The 12337-nt window shown below is 41.9% G+C and overlaps 2 protein-coding genes across 3 annotated transcripts in view; one reads left to right on the top strand and one right to left on the bottom strand.

The window, feature by feature from the left end:
* Positions 1 to 1526, top strand: part of nod1 (nucleotide-binding oligomerization domain containing 1) — a 52978-nt gene extending 51452 nt beyond the window's left edge. The window contains exon 12 of the mRNA XM_041043378.1: positions 189 to 1526. Within this exon, the coding sequence (XP_040899312.1) occupies positions 189 to 261 (73 nt within the window). The 3' untranslated portion in view covers positions 262 to 1526. The remainder of the gene's footprint in view (positions 1 to 188) is intronic.
* A 341-nt stretch (positions 1527 to 1867) lies between these two features.
* Positions 1868 to 12337, bottom strand: part of znrf2b (zinc and ring finger 2b) — a 30692-nt gene continuing 20222 nt past the window's right edge. Inside the window, exons 3-6 of one of the 2 annotated variants that reach the window (XR_005894358.1) lie at positions 6800 to 6905; positions 6176 to 6248; positions 4570 to 6070; positions 1868 to 4536 (exon numbers count right to left, since the gene is read on the bottom strand). Coding sequence is in view for 1 of the 2 variants with exons in the window: in XM_041043380.1 (XP_040899314.1) it covers positions 6191 to 6248; positions 6800 to 6905 (164 nt within the window). In the remaining variant the exon portion in view is untranslated. Of the gene's footprint in view, positions 6071 to 6175; positions 6249 to 6799; positions 6906 to 12337 lie in introns of both variants that reach the window. The other variant, XM_041043380.1, reaches the window with a different exon arrangement.

The raw sequence follows: 12337 nt of genomic DNA, 5'->3' as shown, positions 1-12337 counted from the left end.
TGAGCCTCAAGTGCCTCATATTTTAATGTCTCTGTTTAGTGAAAATGACTTACTCACCGTAGCAGTTGTAGAAGTAATTAGGGAAACGAACCGTCCTCAGCATCAGGGCCTTCCCCTGTATCGCCCCTCTGTGCTGATGAATGCGGATGTGAACGACAGTCTGATGGTTTCTGTTCATGTTCCTGCAGTGTGAAAGGAAACCAGCTTTCTGAAGAGGAAGAGAGAGAGTTTTTGGAAGAGAAAAGGCTGCGGTTCCACTAACTGGGCGCTCACGTGAAGACCTGCTGAGTAACGTCTGTATGGCAGTAAAGACGTAGTGTGTGTTCGCTGGATGCGTGCACAGTTGTTGTTGTTGCGGATGTTTGGACTGGAACTGGAACTGAAACACCCTGTGTTCATCCCGTGCTGATGAAGTTTCATGTTTCATATTTCAAACAGGGGATGTTTACCTGAAGTTCTGACAAAATATTTGACAGTTTCACAACTGTTGGGGGGAAAAAAAGGAAGTGGAAGCACTGATGAACAGGAAGAAACCAACTAATGACTTCCTTCTTCATGAACCTTATGTATAGATTTGAAGTCCATGCTTTGTTCTGTATGAATGTATCCTGTAAACAGTAACTTTATTTATTATTTGACTGTTAAACATGATGATGTTCATTTTCCACTCAGCTATTGGAACCTCTTTAAGGTGTACCTCAGTGAAGACAGTGAGTGACAGATGACAACCTTGTGATAATGTTTACTGTTGTACTGTTGTTTACTGGTGTGACTGATCTGTGTACAGAGATGTACAGACACCCTGCTGGTGGAGAGGCTTATGGCCTCAGGTGACTGAGGATACTGTTCATTACTGTGATGTGTTTCCCTCCACAGCAGACATTTGAACCACTCAGAGCAGGAAAAGCAGCGGTGTAATTACTAAAAATGTTTTATGGCTGCGTTCCATTGAAGTGTTCCTGTAAGCCCTGACAGTGAGCCAGCCTGGACAACAGCAGGGCCTGAGACTGATACACCCAAATGGAAGGCTGCTGTTAGTCATGTTGTAAATGACAAGGATTTCCAAAAAAAATGTTTTTGGAAATGTCTGCTGTTTTATTCTGCCTTGATAAAACATACCAGGCAACTCCTTCATTGCCTGCATCATCCAGAGCTACCACTCCTTTCATACCGGGGCAAATCACTCCTGATTTTTAGTCCCATAAATAGGTCAAGCCCCAAAAATAAGTAAATCCCACACTTCCCATAATGCAATTCAGTAGCCTCTTTCACTACACCCTCATACCTGGTCCATGTGTTCACAGGTTGGGTAGCAACTAACCATCAATAATAAACTGACTTTGACATGTAAAACTGATGAATATCTATTGGCTGAATACGTGGTCCATCCCCACAATCATCATCATCAGTCACTGACCTCAGGCCTCAGACTCATGGTCTGTGTGAACCAACAAGTCTTTGACTAAAATAAAGTGTTCATCTCTACAGAAAGTAAACCTGACTCACTGATCATGGAGCTCCGTGTCTGACAGATTTGGGAAAATGAGACAGAATGTGACGCTCATCAGGCTGATTCAAACTCTGGATCTTTACTTAAAAATTCTGATTAGCATCAAACACAAAATAACATGGCATAAAAATGCAATGACTAAAAGAGAATGATTGGTATCCAAAGGATTCACTCTTAATTGCATTTTGTACATCATTTTTACATAAAACAAATATTTGAATATATTTTCTGTTTCTGTTTGTCGTGATTATCTGTTTGTGTCAGTTACATATTAAACAGCACACATTCTCTGTTACAATTCATTAGGTAATTCTTGTTGGGGCTCAGAACTGGCAAGAAATAAATTATAAAAAAAAAAAATGCTAAAAAGTGCTGGACTGATTCTATAGTAGCTCATATAAGGCTTAGTTTGGGGCTGTATCTTCAGTGCCTCACACTCGATACACAGAACTATCAAACTTGAGCCAATGCTCCACTGTGTTGGTTTGAAGTCAGGGAGCTATGGCTCAGACAGACACCAATCAGAGTGCATGCTGGGGATTTCTCAATGCATGTGCAAATGGGGAAGCCCCCGGCTGGGTGTGATGGCAGTTGCAACATAAAATACGACACATAGAATTGTGTCACCACAATGTAGAACACAGGATCACCCAAACCTGGGGAGACAAGTAGAAGAAACAAGTAGAAGCCAGAGGTGAAATCTGTTTGCTCCCACAGGATATTCAGCATAAAGTCATCATGATATCCTTTACACAGTATTGCCATTGCTTTCATTTTATGCAGACAATATAATTGGCTATTTAAGCAGTAAACCTTCAGTATGTCTGTCTCATTAGTTCAGAACTGATTGAAAAAAGGGTTATTAACAAAAAAAAAAAAAAAAAAAACTGTTCAGAAGGTTGAGTTACTGGGTGTTTTTGAAGCTTTGGGCTTCATCTTATCTCCCAGTTGTGGCCCAGTTGTCATGGAGATGGAATATTTGGTGGTTTTGGTCCAGTGTTTACACATAGCTGATCACAGTCGTCGACCGTGAGTCAGTTGATGGCCAGACAGAAAGATTGAGTGAATAAAATTCCATATTCAGGTCATGTGATCAACAACTGAGCCGTTCCACCTACTAAAGGAAGGCGATGAGAGCATGTGAAAGCCCAGAAAACTTCACAAATTCCACATAAGCAGACAGGGATTTTTTTTTTTGACTTCTTTCAGAAGCTTGTATCTTTTGGTTGTTAGCTTCATAATTCTCACCCAAAATATTCTTTGAGCTTTTATCAAATTCCACCTCTGCTAATGGTATAAATTCAACACTGGCCTTTTCCTGTGTACCTCTTCTTCTTTTCCATCATCAGCTAAAGGCTGGGTGGATGAGTCATTGTGCTATTGGAGGTAGCAAACAATATAAAACCATGAGGACAGATAATTGAAGGTTATCGCATCTATTAAGGCCTGATCTGTTGCACTTTTCCTCTAAAATTCAGGACAGAAATGAAAAGACATCACCCTGTTCTGCTCGCAGAAACCGGGTGTGTAATCAGCAAAATGATAAATAATGATTGGTTGTGGATTCAGTCAGATTGAAGATGGAGGTACAGTATGAGCCCTGTGAAACGTCAGTCACTCAGCCAAATGTTCAGACTATTGCTAGAAATAGAGAAGACACGATGAGGAGAGTCCACACACTGCTCCCACCTCCATAGGCAGACACAGAGAAACTACATGACTCTGTAGCACCACCGTGTGGTGGGACAGGGTATTACAGGGCTCAGCTAATCTCTTGTGTGGCTGTCAGGTTTATACAGTGTGATGAAGCAGTAGTCATGAGTGTGTTGTGGTGGATCCCAAAACTCCAAAGTTCACAGTGTACTCCACTGTTTTCTCCAGCAACCCAGCGGGGGATCCCCTACCACTGCTATCCCAACCCTAAAAATAAAGAGTTTAAGGTGGGATTACATCTAGGATGGTAAAAGAATGCTCCATTCCAAAGTTTGTTTTTCTCAAGTGATTCTCAAGTGATGTCAGTTGAGTAATTCAAACTTTAGAAAGCTCCTCCAGAGCCACAGGAGACAGTCTGACAGTGCTTAGACTACAGAAACATACAGAGTTCTCAGTGAACAAGTCCAGGTGGCCTTCAGAGTGTGAGCACTGTCTGAAACCTGGATCCAGCCCAGGTCACTGTCTGATTGGAGAGGTGTGGTTGAGGGGGACGGGAGGAGAGGAGGAGAAGTGGATTTGGGATTTAGCAGCAGATTAATTCCTCCTCTCTGGTTCAAGGGGCACTGACCTGGAAAATCAGCTGCTTTGTTGACTGGTTTAGAAGAAAACCTGTACACACACATGCATCTGGGCGGCGAGACACCGCCGACACGTGTACAGCACATGCAGCACATGATGCCTCAAACATTTTCCGGATTGGAGCGTCACAAAAATGGTGGTGATAAAAAAATAACCAGGCTTAATAACAACCAGGCTTCTACTACCTGGACTGAAGTTTAAGCGACGGTGAGAGGAAAGGGGTGATGGGAAACAAGAAACAGGAGCTGGAGGCCACGTGGGATACTTCGTCTCATTGTGATCATAAAAAAAACCCTCCACACAGAGAGGGGATTACACAAGACTGATTTTAAACTTTCCATTAAGGAAATCATGAAGCAGCTTATTTGTTTTTTTTCCAGTATATAAAAAAAAAAGATCTCCAGGGTCAGGGTGGTGGGACAAGCACTGGATTCTGAGTCATGGAAAACATTTGGAGCTTTGGTATCCACACCTACTGATTCCAATGATGAGTTCACCCTCTCAGGCTGATGAGCTTGTCAGTGAAATCAACTGTGATAGTTTTCCATTGGATTTAAAATCTGTACACTACTCTTCCTCCATGGTAGAGGTCTTCAGGCAAACCCAGCCCCAGAAACAGACTGGATCACTGGAGTCAGGTCCAGTGATTCCAGTGTGCCTCAGTCCTGTGTTCTCGGGCCGACGTTACTCGGCCTGAATAAGTGCAAGCACTTTGATTGGAGTTCTGATTGCAGCTGCCAGGACGTGAGAGCGGCTGTTCAGTCGACCAGGAAACAGCTCCAAGTGAAGGTAAACTGGTGCGGTGGTGGTCTAAGGGTTAAGATGATTAAATGATTATTTTTCTGTAATGCAGAAAAATATCAGTAATAACGCTGATGTGTTCCTCAGTGAGCAGACTCAGATTACAGGCCAGCCTCCTTTAATCAGGCTCAGTAAGCAGCGTCAGGTGCTCAGCATTAGAACATATCGAGCACTGTCATAGGAACAGAACACAATTTTAAAAAAGGATCGTGTTTTCTGTGCGGCGCAGGGGTGCAGTAGTTAGCACTGTCGCCTCATAGCAACGAGGTTCTGGGTTTGAATCCCACCAGCTGGGGTTCTCCCTTTGCCAGAGTGGGTTCACATGCAGGTGGCAACAACTGGTGCCTCTAAAGTTTTTTTCCTCTGAGAGGAAACCAGTTTATCTTCAGTCGCTACAAAAATGATCAAATGTTATAATTAACAGAGACTAGTCAACAGATATATTACAGATATGTTCAGATTATATCTGCCTTTGATAGACAAATTTGACCCAAAAAAAAAAAAAAAATCAGTGATGAAAACTCGTTATGAGATCCTGTTCATTTTATAACAAAATATTTTTCAAGTCATGAAATGTCCATATGCTGTTATATGTTACTGTAACATGAAAAATACGTTGTCATAAGGTGAAAAGGATCAGGTGAAAACAAGAAAATGATAAGTCAGGCATCGGTTTCAGGGCTGGGGATCAGTTTTTGTACCTGAAGACCTCCACTCTATGGCATATTATTAAAGAGCACTGATGATTGCGTGTGTGTGTGTGTGTGTGTGTGTGTTGGCACCATTTTTGCTGCAGCTTCTGTTCTGAAAATGTCCATGCTGCAGATGCAGACATATTTCTGCTGCTGTCCTGTCTCTGGCTTGTTTCTCCTGGACTGGTAGAATGGCAGTAGTGGTGAGATGGTCCTGCGGGTCCGTCCAGTTGGTCCAGCTGGCCTCTGCTCAGTCTGGACTCCTCTTGCTGCCCTTGCATCAGTACAACAAGGCACTGGTAGACACTGATGCTGAAGGAGGAGGGGAGGGACAGAGTAGGACGGGGGGAGGGATAATCCACCGTCACCCTGACACCACTAACCCCCCGTCCACCTCCAGGACCACGTCCACCTCCTCCAGTGTCCTGGTGTACAATCAGCTGACGTGTGCTGTCCAGTGGCCACTCAGGAACAAGAGTCCTGTCCGTCATTATGCCCCATGTGGCTCTGAGTGTCAGGGCTGCAGAGGATGTGAGGTGGAGGATCAGTGGGTCCAGTCTGAGACTGAGTGTAGATGTGCAACTCAAACATAAACACAAAGTCTGAAGATATCCCTGAAGATTGCTTAAATGAGATTTGGCACACCATGGTACTACATTATTTTTCTGGGGGGGGGGGGGGCGTGGGGTGGTGAACTGATCACAGTGGTCACAGTGTTCAGCAGTCTCCCAGGATCCACACTTTAGTTTAGCAGATCACTCTCACTGTTCGGTACCTGCCACCAAACAGCCAACAGAAAATACATTGTTTTAAAATTCATAAATAACAACAACTATCAACAAAACAATCCATCATCTGAGGACGTACGGAAACACTTTACCTGTGCAAAAGAGCTTTAATCTGACGGATGCTCTGGACACGATCTGTTCACCTCAAACCACTCATCGATACAGCTGGAACAGATAACCAACATCAGACGTTAATCCTCATTAAATCTGCTTTGGTTTCATCTGGTGACGCCTCGTACTGACTGCTGGTCACATCATGTGTGCTGTTACATTTGAAACAAAGTGTGAACCCCTCTGTTTTAGGTTTGACCTAATTTGAAGTATATACTCAAGTAACTCTGTAAGGTTTTTTATGGCTGTTCAGATTTTTTTTAAATGTTATTTTAAGTGTTTGGTGCTTGCCACTGCACAGTGAGTTGTTAGATGACAGTGCATTGTAGAGGAAATCATCTGTTCATCTGCACCAATCAGAGAAACCAGTATGGAGCTTATCCATGTCTGAGCTGAGCACGATGAGCCAATCAGAGGAACTTAAACACATCAAACAACCTCCTCAAACATAAGAATTTCTACCATAATATAATCATTTTTAGTCTTATAACCAAACATAAGAACTCTAAATATATTATAGTAAAACTGTGGTGGAGGTTCTGCAGAGAACCACCTCAGCTCAGGCAGTTGTTCGTCATAAAAAGGAATAAAGTGAAGCTTCCTACCCTTTGTGGTAGATGCAGAGGCAGGGCAGGCGGGCGATGGTGTCTCCCTGTGTCAGCTCCTCCAGGCAGATCGTACATTCTCCTGCATCCTTAGTGAGGACGTCCTCTGTGAGACACACACACACAAATCACAGCACAGCTCAAAGTGAGAATCTATGAGCCCTCACAACGCAGAGCTTCTGAGAAAACAAAGATGCGTAACGCCTAATGTCGATTGGGCTCTGCTTTTTTCTACTTAAATAAAATTTGCTTTAAGCGCCGAGCCTGATGAAAGCCCTCAAGGTCACTACAAACAAAAGCGGTTTACCTGAAAGTATTCATGTATGCTGTAAAGTCCAATGTAACCATCTCACTAGAACATGAATGTCAAAGTTCACAATTATACTGAGGGTGGCGCAAGAGGAAAGTTTAGAAAACACGAAAGGCCCTCTTTCCTCTGGTGACCATGAATATCTACACCAAAGCTGAATAAAACTGAGGGATCTACAGCTGAATTTCCATTACTGCAGATACACACACCGTAAATCCGATTTTTTAATAACACAGCCTGATAAATTAAGATAAGAAATTCATGTTACAGCAGCAGGGAGACAAGCTGAGGTAAGAAAACAGATAACAAATAAACAAATAATTGTGCAAAATAAACCCCCGAAATCCACTAGTGCAACTCCACCAGCTGTGAAGCATGTACTATATACTGAGAAATGAATACATGAATAAATGAATGAAGCAGTATATGTTATTTAAAAGTGCATAATGTATATTATATATACTATACATATATTAATAATAATGCAGTATTATGAAACAGATACTAGAAAGTGATTACTATGATACATTATCTAGCATATAATGTAATATCAAATAATATAAAAATATCATAATAAATGTAAGTATTATAGTATTGTTTATGGTATAAACCATATAAAGCAGCATGTATGAGTTAGATATGTCACTGCAATTTATGCTACTACTTCCACAGTAATAGTAAAAGTAGTATATGTAAAGAAGCTGCAGGTAGATGGTTATAAGTGAAGAAAAAGTGTGTGTGTGTGTGTGTGTGTGTGTGTGTGTGTGTGTGTGTGTGTGTGTGTGTGTGTGTGTGTGTGTGTGTGTTCATCTTGCTGTGCTATGCATAGCATTGGACTGGGAAGTGGAAGTCAGCTTGTGCACCATTAAACCCATCACCTGCAGCAAAACACACAGAGTCATTAGGACTGGCCTTATGTAACCGTGGATTAACCCACATAGGCCTGGAAAAGCCAGTTATTATGGGCTGCAGCACATGGCATCCAGCTCAGCAGAGGGGAAACATCTCTTCTGCACTGACAGTGCTGGCCAGTCATTCACACAGTCAAACACACAGTCAAAAAGGACAGAGGATAAAAACTGTGGTGCAGATATTTGCCTGTTTGTTTTGGTGGCCAAAGATCACTGTTCTCTATCAGTATGCACACGAGACAATGCAGAGAGAAAGGAGCTCTCATTTGTCTGTGGGTTCACATGGATGTTCACAGCTCATGTAAGTCTGGTTCAGCTGTGATCACTCTCTTTATCCTCCCAGCACCAGGGAGAGAAAGGGAGGGAGAGAGAGAGAGAGAGAGAGAGAGAGAGAGAGAGAGAGAGAGAGAGGGTGAATGAGCAGAGAAACAAAGCTGGAGAAACCAAAACTTAACTTTAATTATCTGCACTTGATCCTTGTTACTTATTAAAGAACAAAAGAGCTCTCTGCAACACAAATCATCACAAAGAGGTAGCTGTGAACTAATGATGAGGAAACACACAAAGACTGAGCCAAGTTCAAATAATAAGCAATAATATAAAGAAGAAGTATCCACATATGAAGTTGTAATTATTATTCACTTTTTTTTTTTTGCATATTTTGCATCATATTGTTTTCCTCATATAAATCACCCTATAATGAGACGGCTCTAAGACCCAGGGGTTGAAACCTCTACTTTAAAGGAACGGTTCATATGTTTATTTGCTTTCTTTCAGAGATGTTAGAGTTTAGAGGATTTGTATTTCTATCATGTGTATGGTAAGCACAGAGCAGGGGTCAGGAGGTGGTTAGCCGAGCTAACGTGGAAGAGTGATCGGAGGAAACCTCGGCCGTGACCTCATTACAAAAGTCAGTGTCTCACGTCTACAAAGCAACATCTGAAAAGCCAGAGTTGTTTTGGAAACAGGTGCTGTGGACAGATGAAGCTCAAAGTGAGGTGTGTTTGGAGAAAAAAAAAAAAAGCAGCAGAACACCTTTTCAGTTGTTCAGCATGGGGGTGGAAATATTCTGAGGCCGCTACTGACTCAGGAAACACAGCACAGACAGCAGAGGGAAGAAGGGATCAAGTATTAGATACAATCTAGTAGACACTTTGCTTTCCTAATAGATTTTTGCTTCTTGTGTTGTGTTCTTATGCATTCAGTCTAAAAACACTGACACTGGTTCCTTACAAAAAAAAAAAAAAGAAAACATTCTGGCAGCCCTGATGAAAAAAAGTCAACATTAAAAAAAAAAAAAAAAAAAAAACGCTTTCCTGACCTTTGACCTCTGTAAACACTGCAGCGGGAAGAATCGAGATCAGGCTTTTACTGCAGCAGGCTGACCTCTATGTTCTCTGCCTGTTTACTAAAATGAACAACTTGAAACAGACTGACAGTGTCATCGGTCTGTTTCACAGCAGGTTAGAAATCAGAAACAAGGCCGTGAAGAATCTCAGGCTCTATAATTCACTTCTGTTGAAACACACACACACACACACACACACAGGAGGAGCTGTGATGTTCTGTACACAACTGTGCTGTTTGTGTGTGTCTGTATCATGAACCAGTGCTGGATAAATATTGAGAACACAGGTTTTTTTTTTGTGTGTGTGTGTGTGTGTGGTTCCACAGGGAGAATTTTCACCTTATAGCATTTCCTCTTTCTGCTGTGCAGTGTCATTCTGATTGGTTGTGCCAGTCATTGAATTATCAGTGACAGATGGCCCCTCGTATGAAGTCAAGAGTGAAAACCAAACGTCTTTGTCTGCTGTATCTCTTCTGATAAAGTACAATGACACAGTTAATACCTGACTAACATGAAATCAGACTTATCAAGAAGAAACACTGCTCAGTGTGTTGTTGTTTGCAACTGATTAGACTATTGATATACTGCACATGCTGGTGAGTGAGTGTGTGTTATGGTGGAGGACTGTCCTTGGAAGGCTACAAGCAAACAACTGAGAGGAACATAAATATGCTGACTGTAGACCTTCACTGGGAAGGCCTGAGGCTGATTATCCAGTTAGAATGACCAGAGATTTGGTCATAAACTGGACTAAAGCTGTTGCTTTGACGCTCTTCTTCCCAAGGGGCAAATGAATGTCTGTACTAGACAATCCATCCTCTGAGAACCATGAATGTCTGCACTAAATTTTAGTGCCCAACCCTTCAAGGACATGTGGCGATATTTCACTAGCGAAGTGAAAACTTTGGCCTCCAGGTGGCCCTACATTAAACCTCAGGACATCACCAAAGTCACAGGGTTCATCCTCTCTGCACCATGAATGTGTGCACCACTCCTTCCCATCGCTGTCCTCCTGGATCCACATTCTATGCGCCACATGTTCAGGTTTGTTTGCGAACAGAACCACTGCTAACATGCACCTCCTCTCACTTTCACCTGGGGATTTGTGTGTCCTCAAGACATGTCATGGTGTGTGTTAATAGCCATCCAACCAGCTATTCGCTTTGGAGTTTGTTAGCACAAGACAAAAGGTCAGAGGCTCAGCAAATAGATTAGAATTCTTCCTTTGAAGTCCAAAAATGTCTGACCCAAAACCTAATGGCACTCTGTCCAGTTGAGAGATCAGTCAGTCTCCACACTGTAGGGAACCGTTCAGACCATGATCATCACATGAGCAATGGACAGGAAGACAGAGAGGAATCTGCCCCAGCTGAACAGGAAGTCACCTAACTCAAAGAGGAACTAAACTTCCCCCAGAAACATTCAGCTGAAAGGGAAATGTGGAGGAACGGGTGTTCGTTTGTTTTGTGTTCAAGTTGTAATGTCTTGAGTCTCGTTTTGGAGATGAAGGATAATAAATCCAATTCATTTTTCATTCACTCAAAGACATGAGATGAACACAGCAGAGATGCAGGTGTCTGCTGTACTCTGTGTTCATTTCCTCCATGGTTTCCAGTCAAGAAAAAAGATTGTGAAACATCTATACAGACACAGGGAGGAAAAGTAGGTCATCCATGCTGAGAAAGAAATACAGGATGAGGTCATTTGTAATGAATGATCTTAAAACAGATACAATCCCCACAAGTCCATTCAGATTGAAGGAGTTAGACACGTATGCACAGACACGCAACTGTGCTTTGTGTGCACCTGGACAAAGAAACTCCACCAGAAGTCAGATCAGGACTGAGTCATCCCCCGTCAGAGAACGTACAGTACGTTATTTGTCCCCCACCCTCAGGTACAGCCCATAGGGGTGCACCAGTGGCAAGCTTACCAGACCTTTGTTGTCACGGTAACAAGAATAAAACCTATAGGAGTGTACCAGCAGCAAGCTCGCTGGACTTTGCTTACCATAATAAACATGCACAATAAATGTGAAGATAAGGTCATGGGACTGTCAAGGTTTGGTTAAGTTTAGGAAAACCTAACTAAAATAAGTAGTTCATTGAGGGTTACAGTAACTCACAAACTCACAGTTAAGCTTGTGGAAAGGTCATGGACAAAGGAAAGAATAGTGACTACTAATTTGAAACAGGAAACAAAAGTCTCCTGTTTTTTTTTTTTGTTTTTTTTTTTTTTACAGGAAACAGTGAAAACATCTGATTGTAAATATATTATAAAGCAGAAGCACAGATACATTTTCACTTCCTCTTCACAACTTTATGCAACTGTTATTGTTGTTTTCGAGTCCTGATTTACTACCTCCACATGTTTGTTATTCAAATATGTATATATAAATGTTTCTAAGCCTAAATATCAAACCAAACAAACATATTATTATTACCTATCCGAATTAAAAAATACGATGCCATCTTTCAATAAATCCATGAGATGACCAAAGATTAAACTGTACACTGCTGATTACTGCTGTGAGACAGCTGGAGCTCGACCTACACATCTGCTACATCAGCACGGCCAATATTATCTGCAGATTTGAGCTTATCACAGACAGAGTGATATTGGAATATATCAGGTGATCAGATATGAGGTATGCTAATTTGGGAAGCTTGTGATTCCATAACACAGTTTGTCCTCCAGAGAGCAGTGACAAGTTTCTCTGTATGTGACAAGGTCACAATTCTTTAATAACAAATGTAATATTTGAATGCTATCAATGATAGAAACCGACATGCCACCAACATGCAACAAAAAAAGGGGACCAAACCAAGAGACTGTACACTGCAGGAATCATTCTGCAGCTGTGGGAAGAGCTGACTCAGCAGTCTGTAAGAATTTGCAATAAAAACCTGATGGTATCAGGCTGCGTGTAGCTTCAGGGACAGGATTCTTTAAAAATCATCTCTGCAAAA

Source organism: Toxotes jaculatrix, chromosome 8 (genome assembly GCF_017976425.1).
Source record: "Toxotes jaculatrix isolate fToxJac2 chromosome 8, fToxJac2.pri, whole genome shotgun sequence".
Lineage (NCBI taxonomy): Eukaryota > Metazoa > Chordata > Actinopteri > Toxotidae > Toxotes > Toxotes jaculatrix.
The sequence above is the reverse complement of the archived record's forward strand: the minus strand, read 5'-3'. Positions and strand labels throughout refer to the sequence as shown.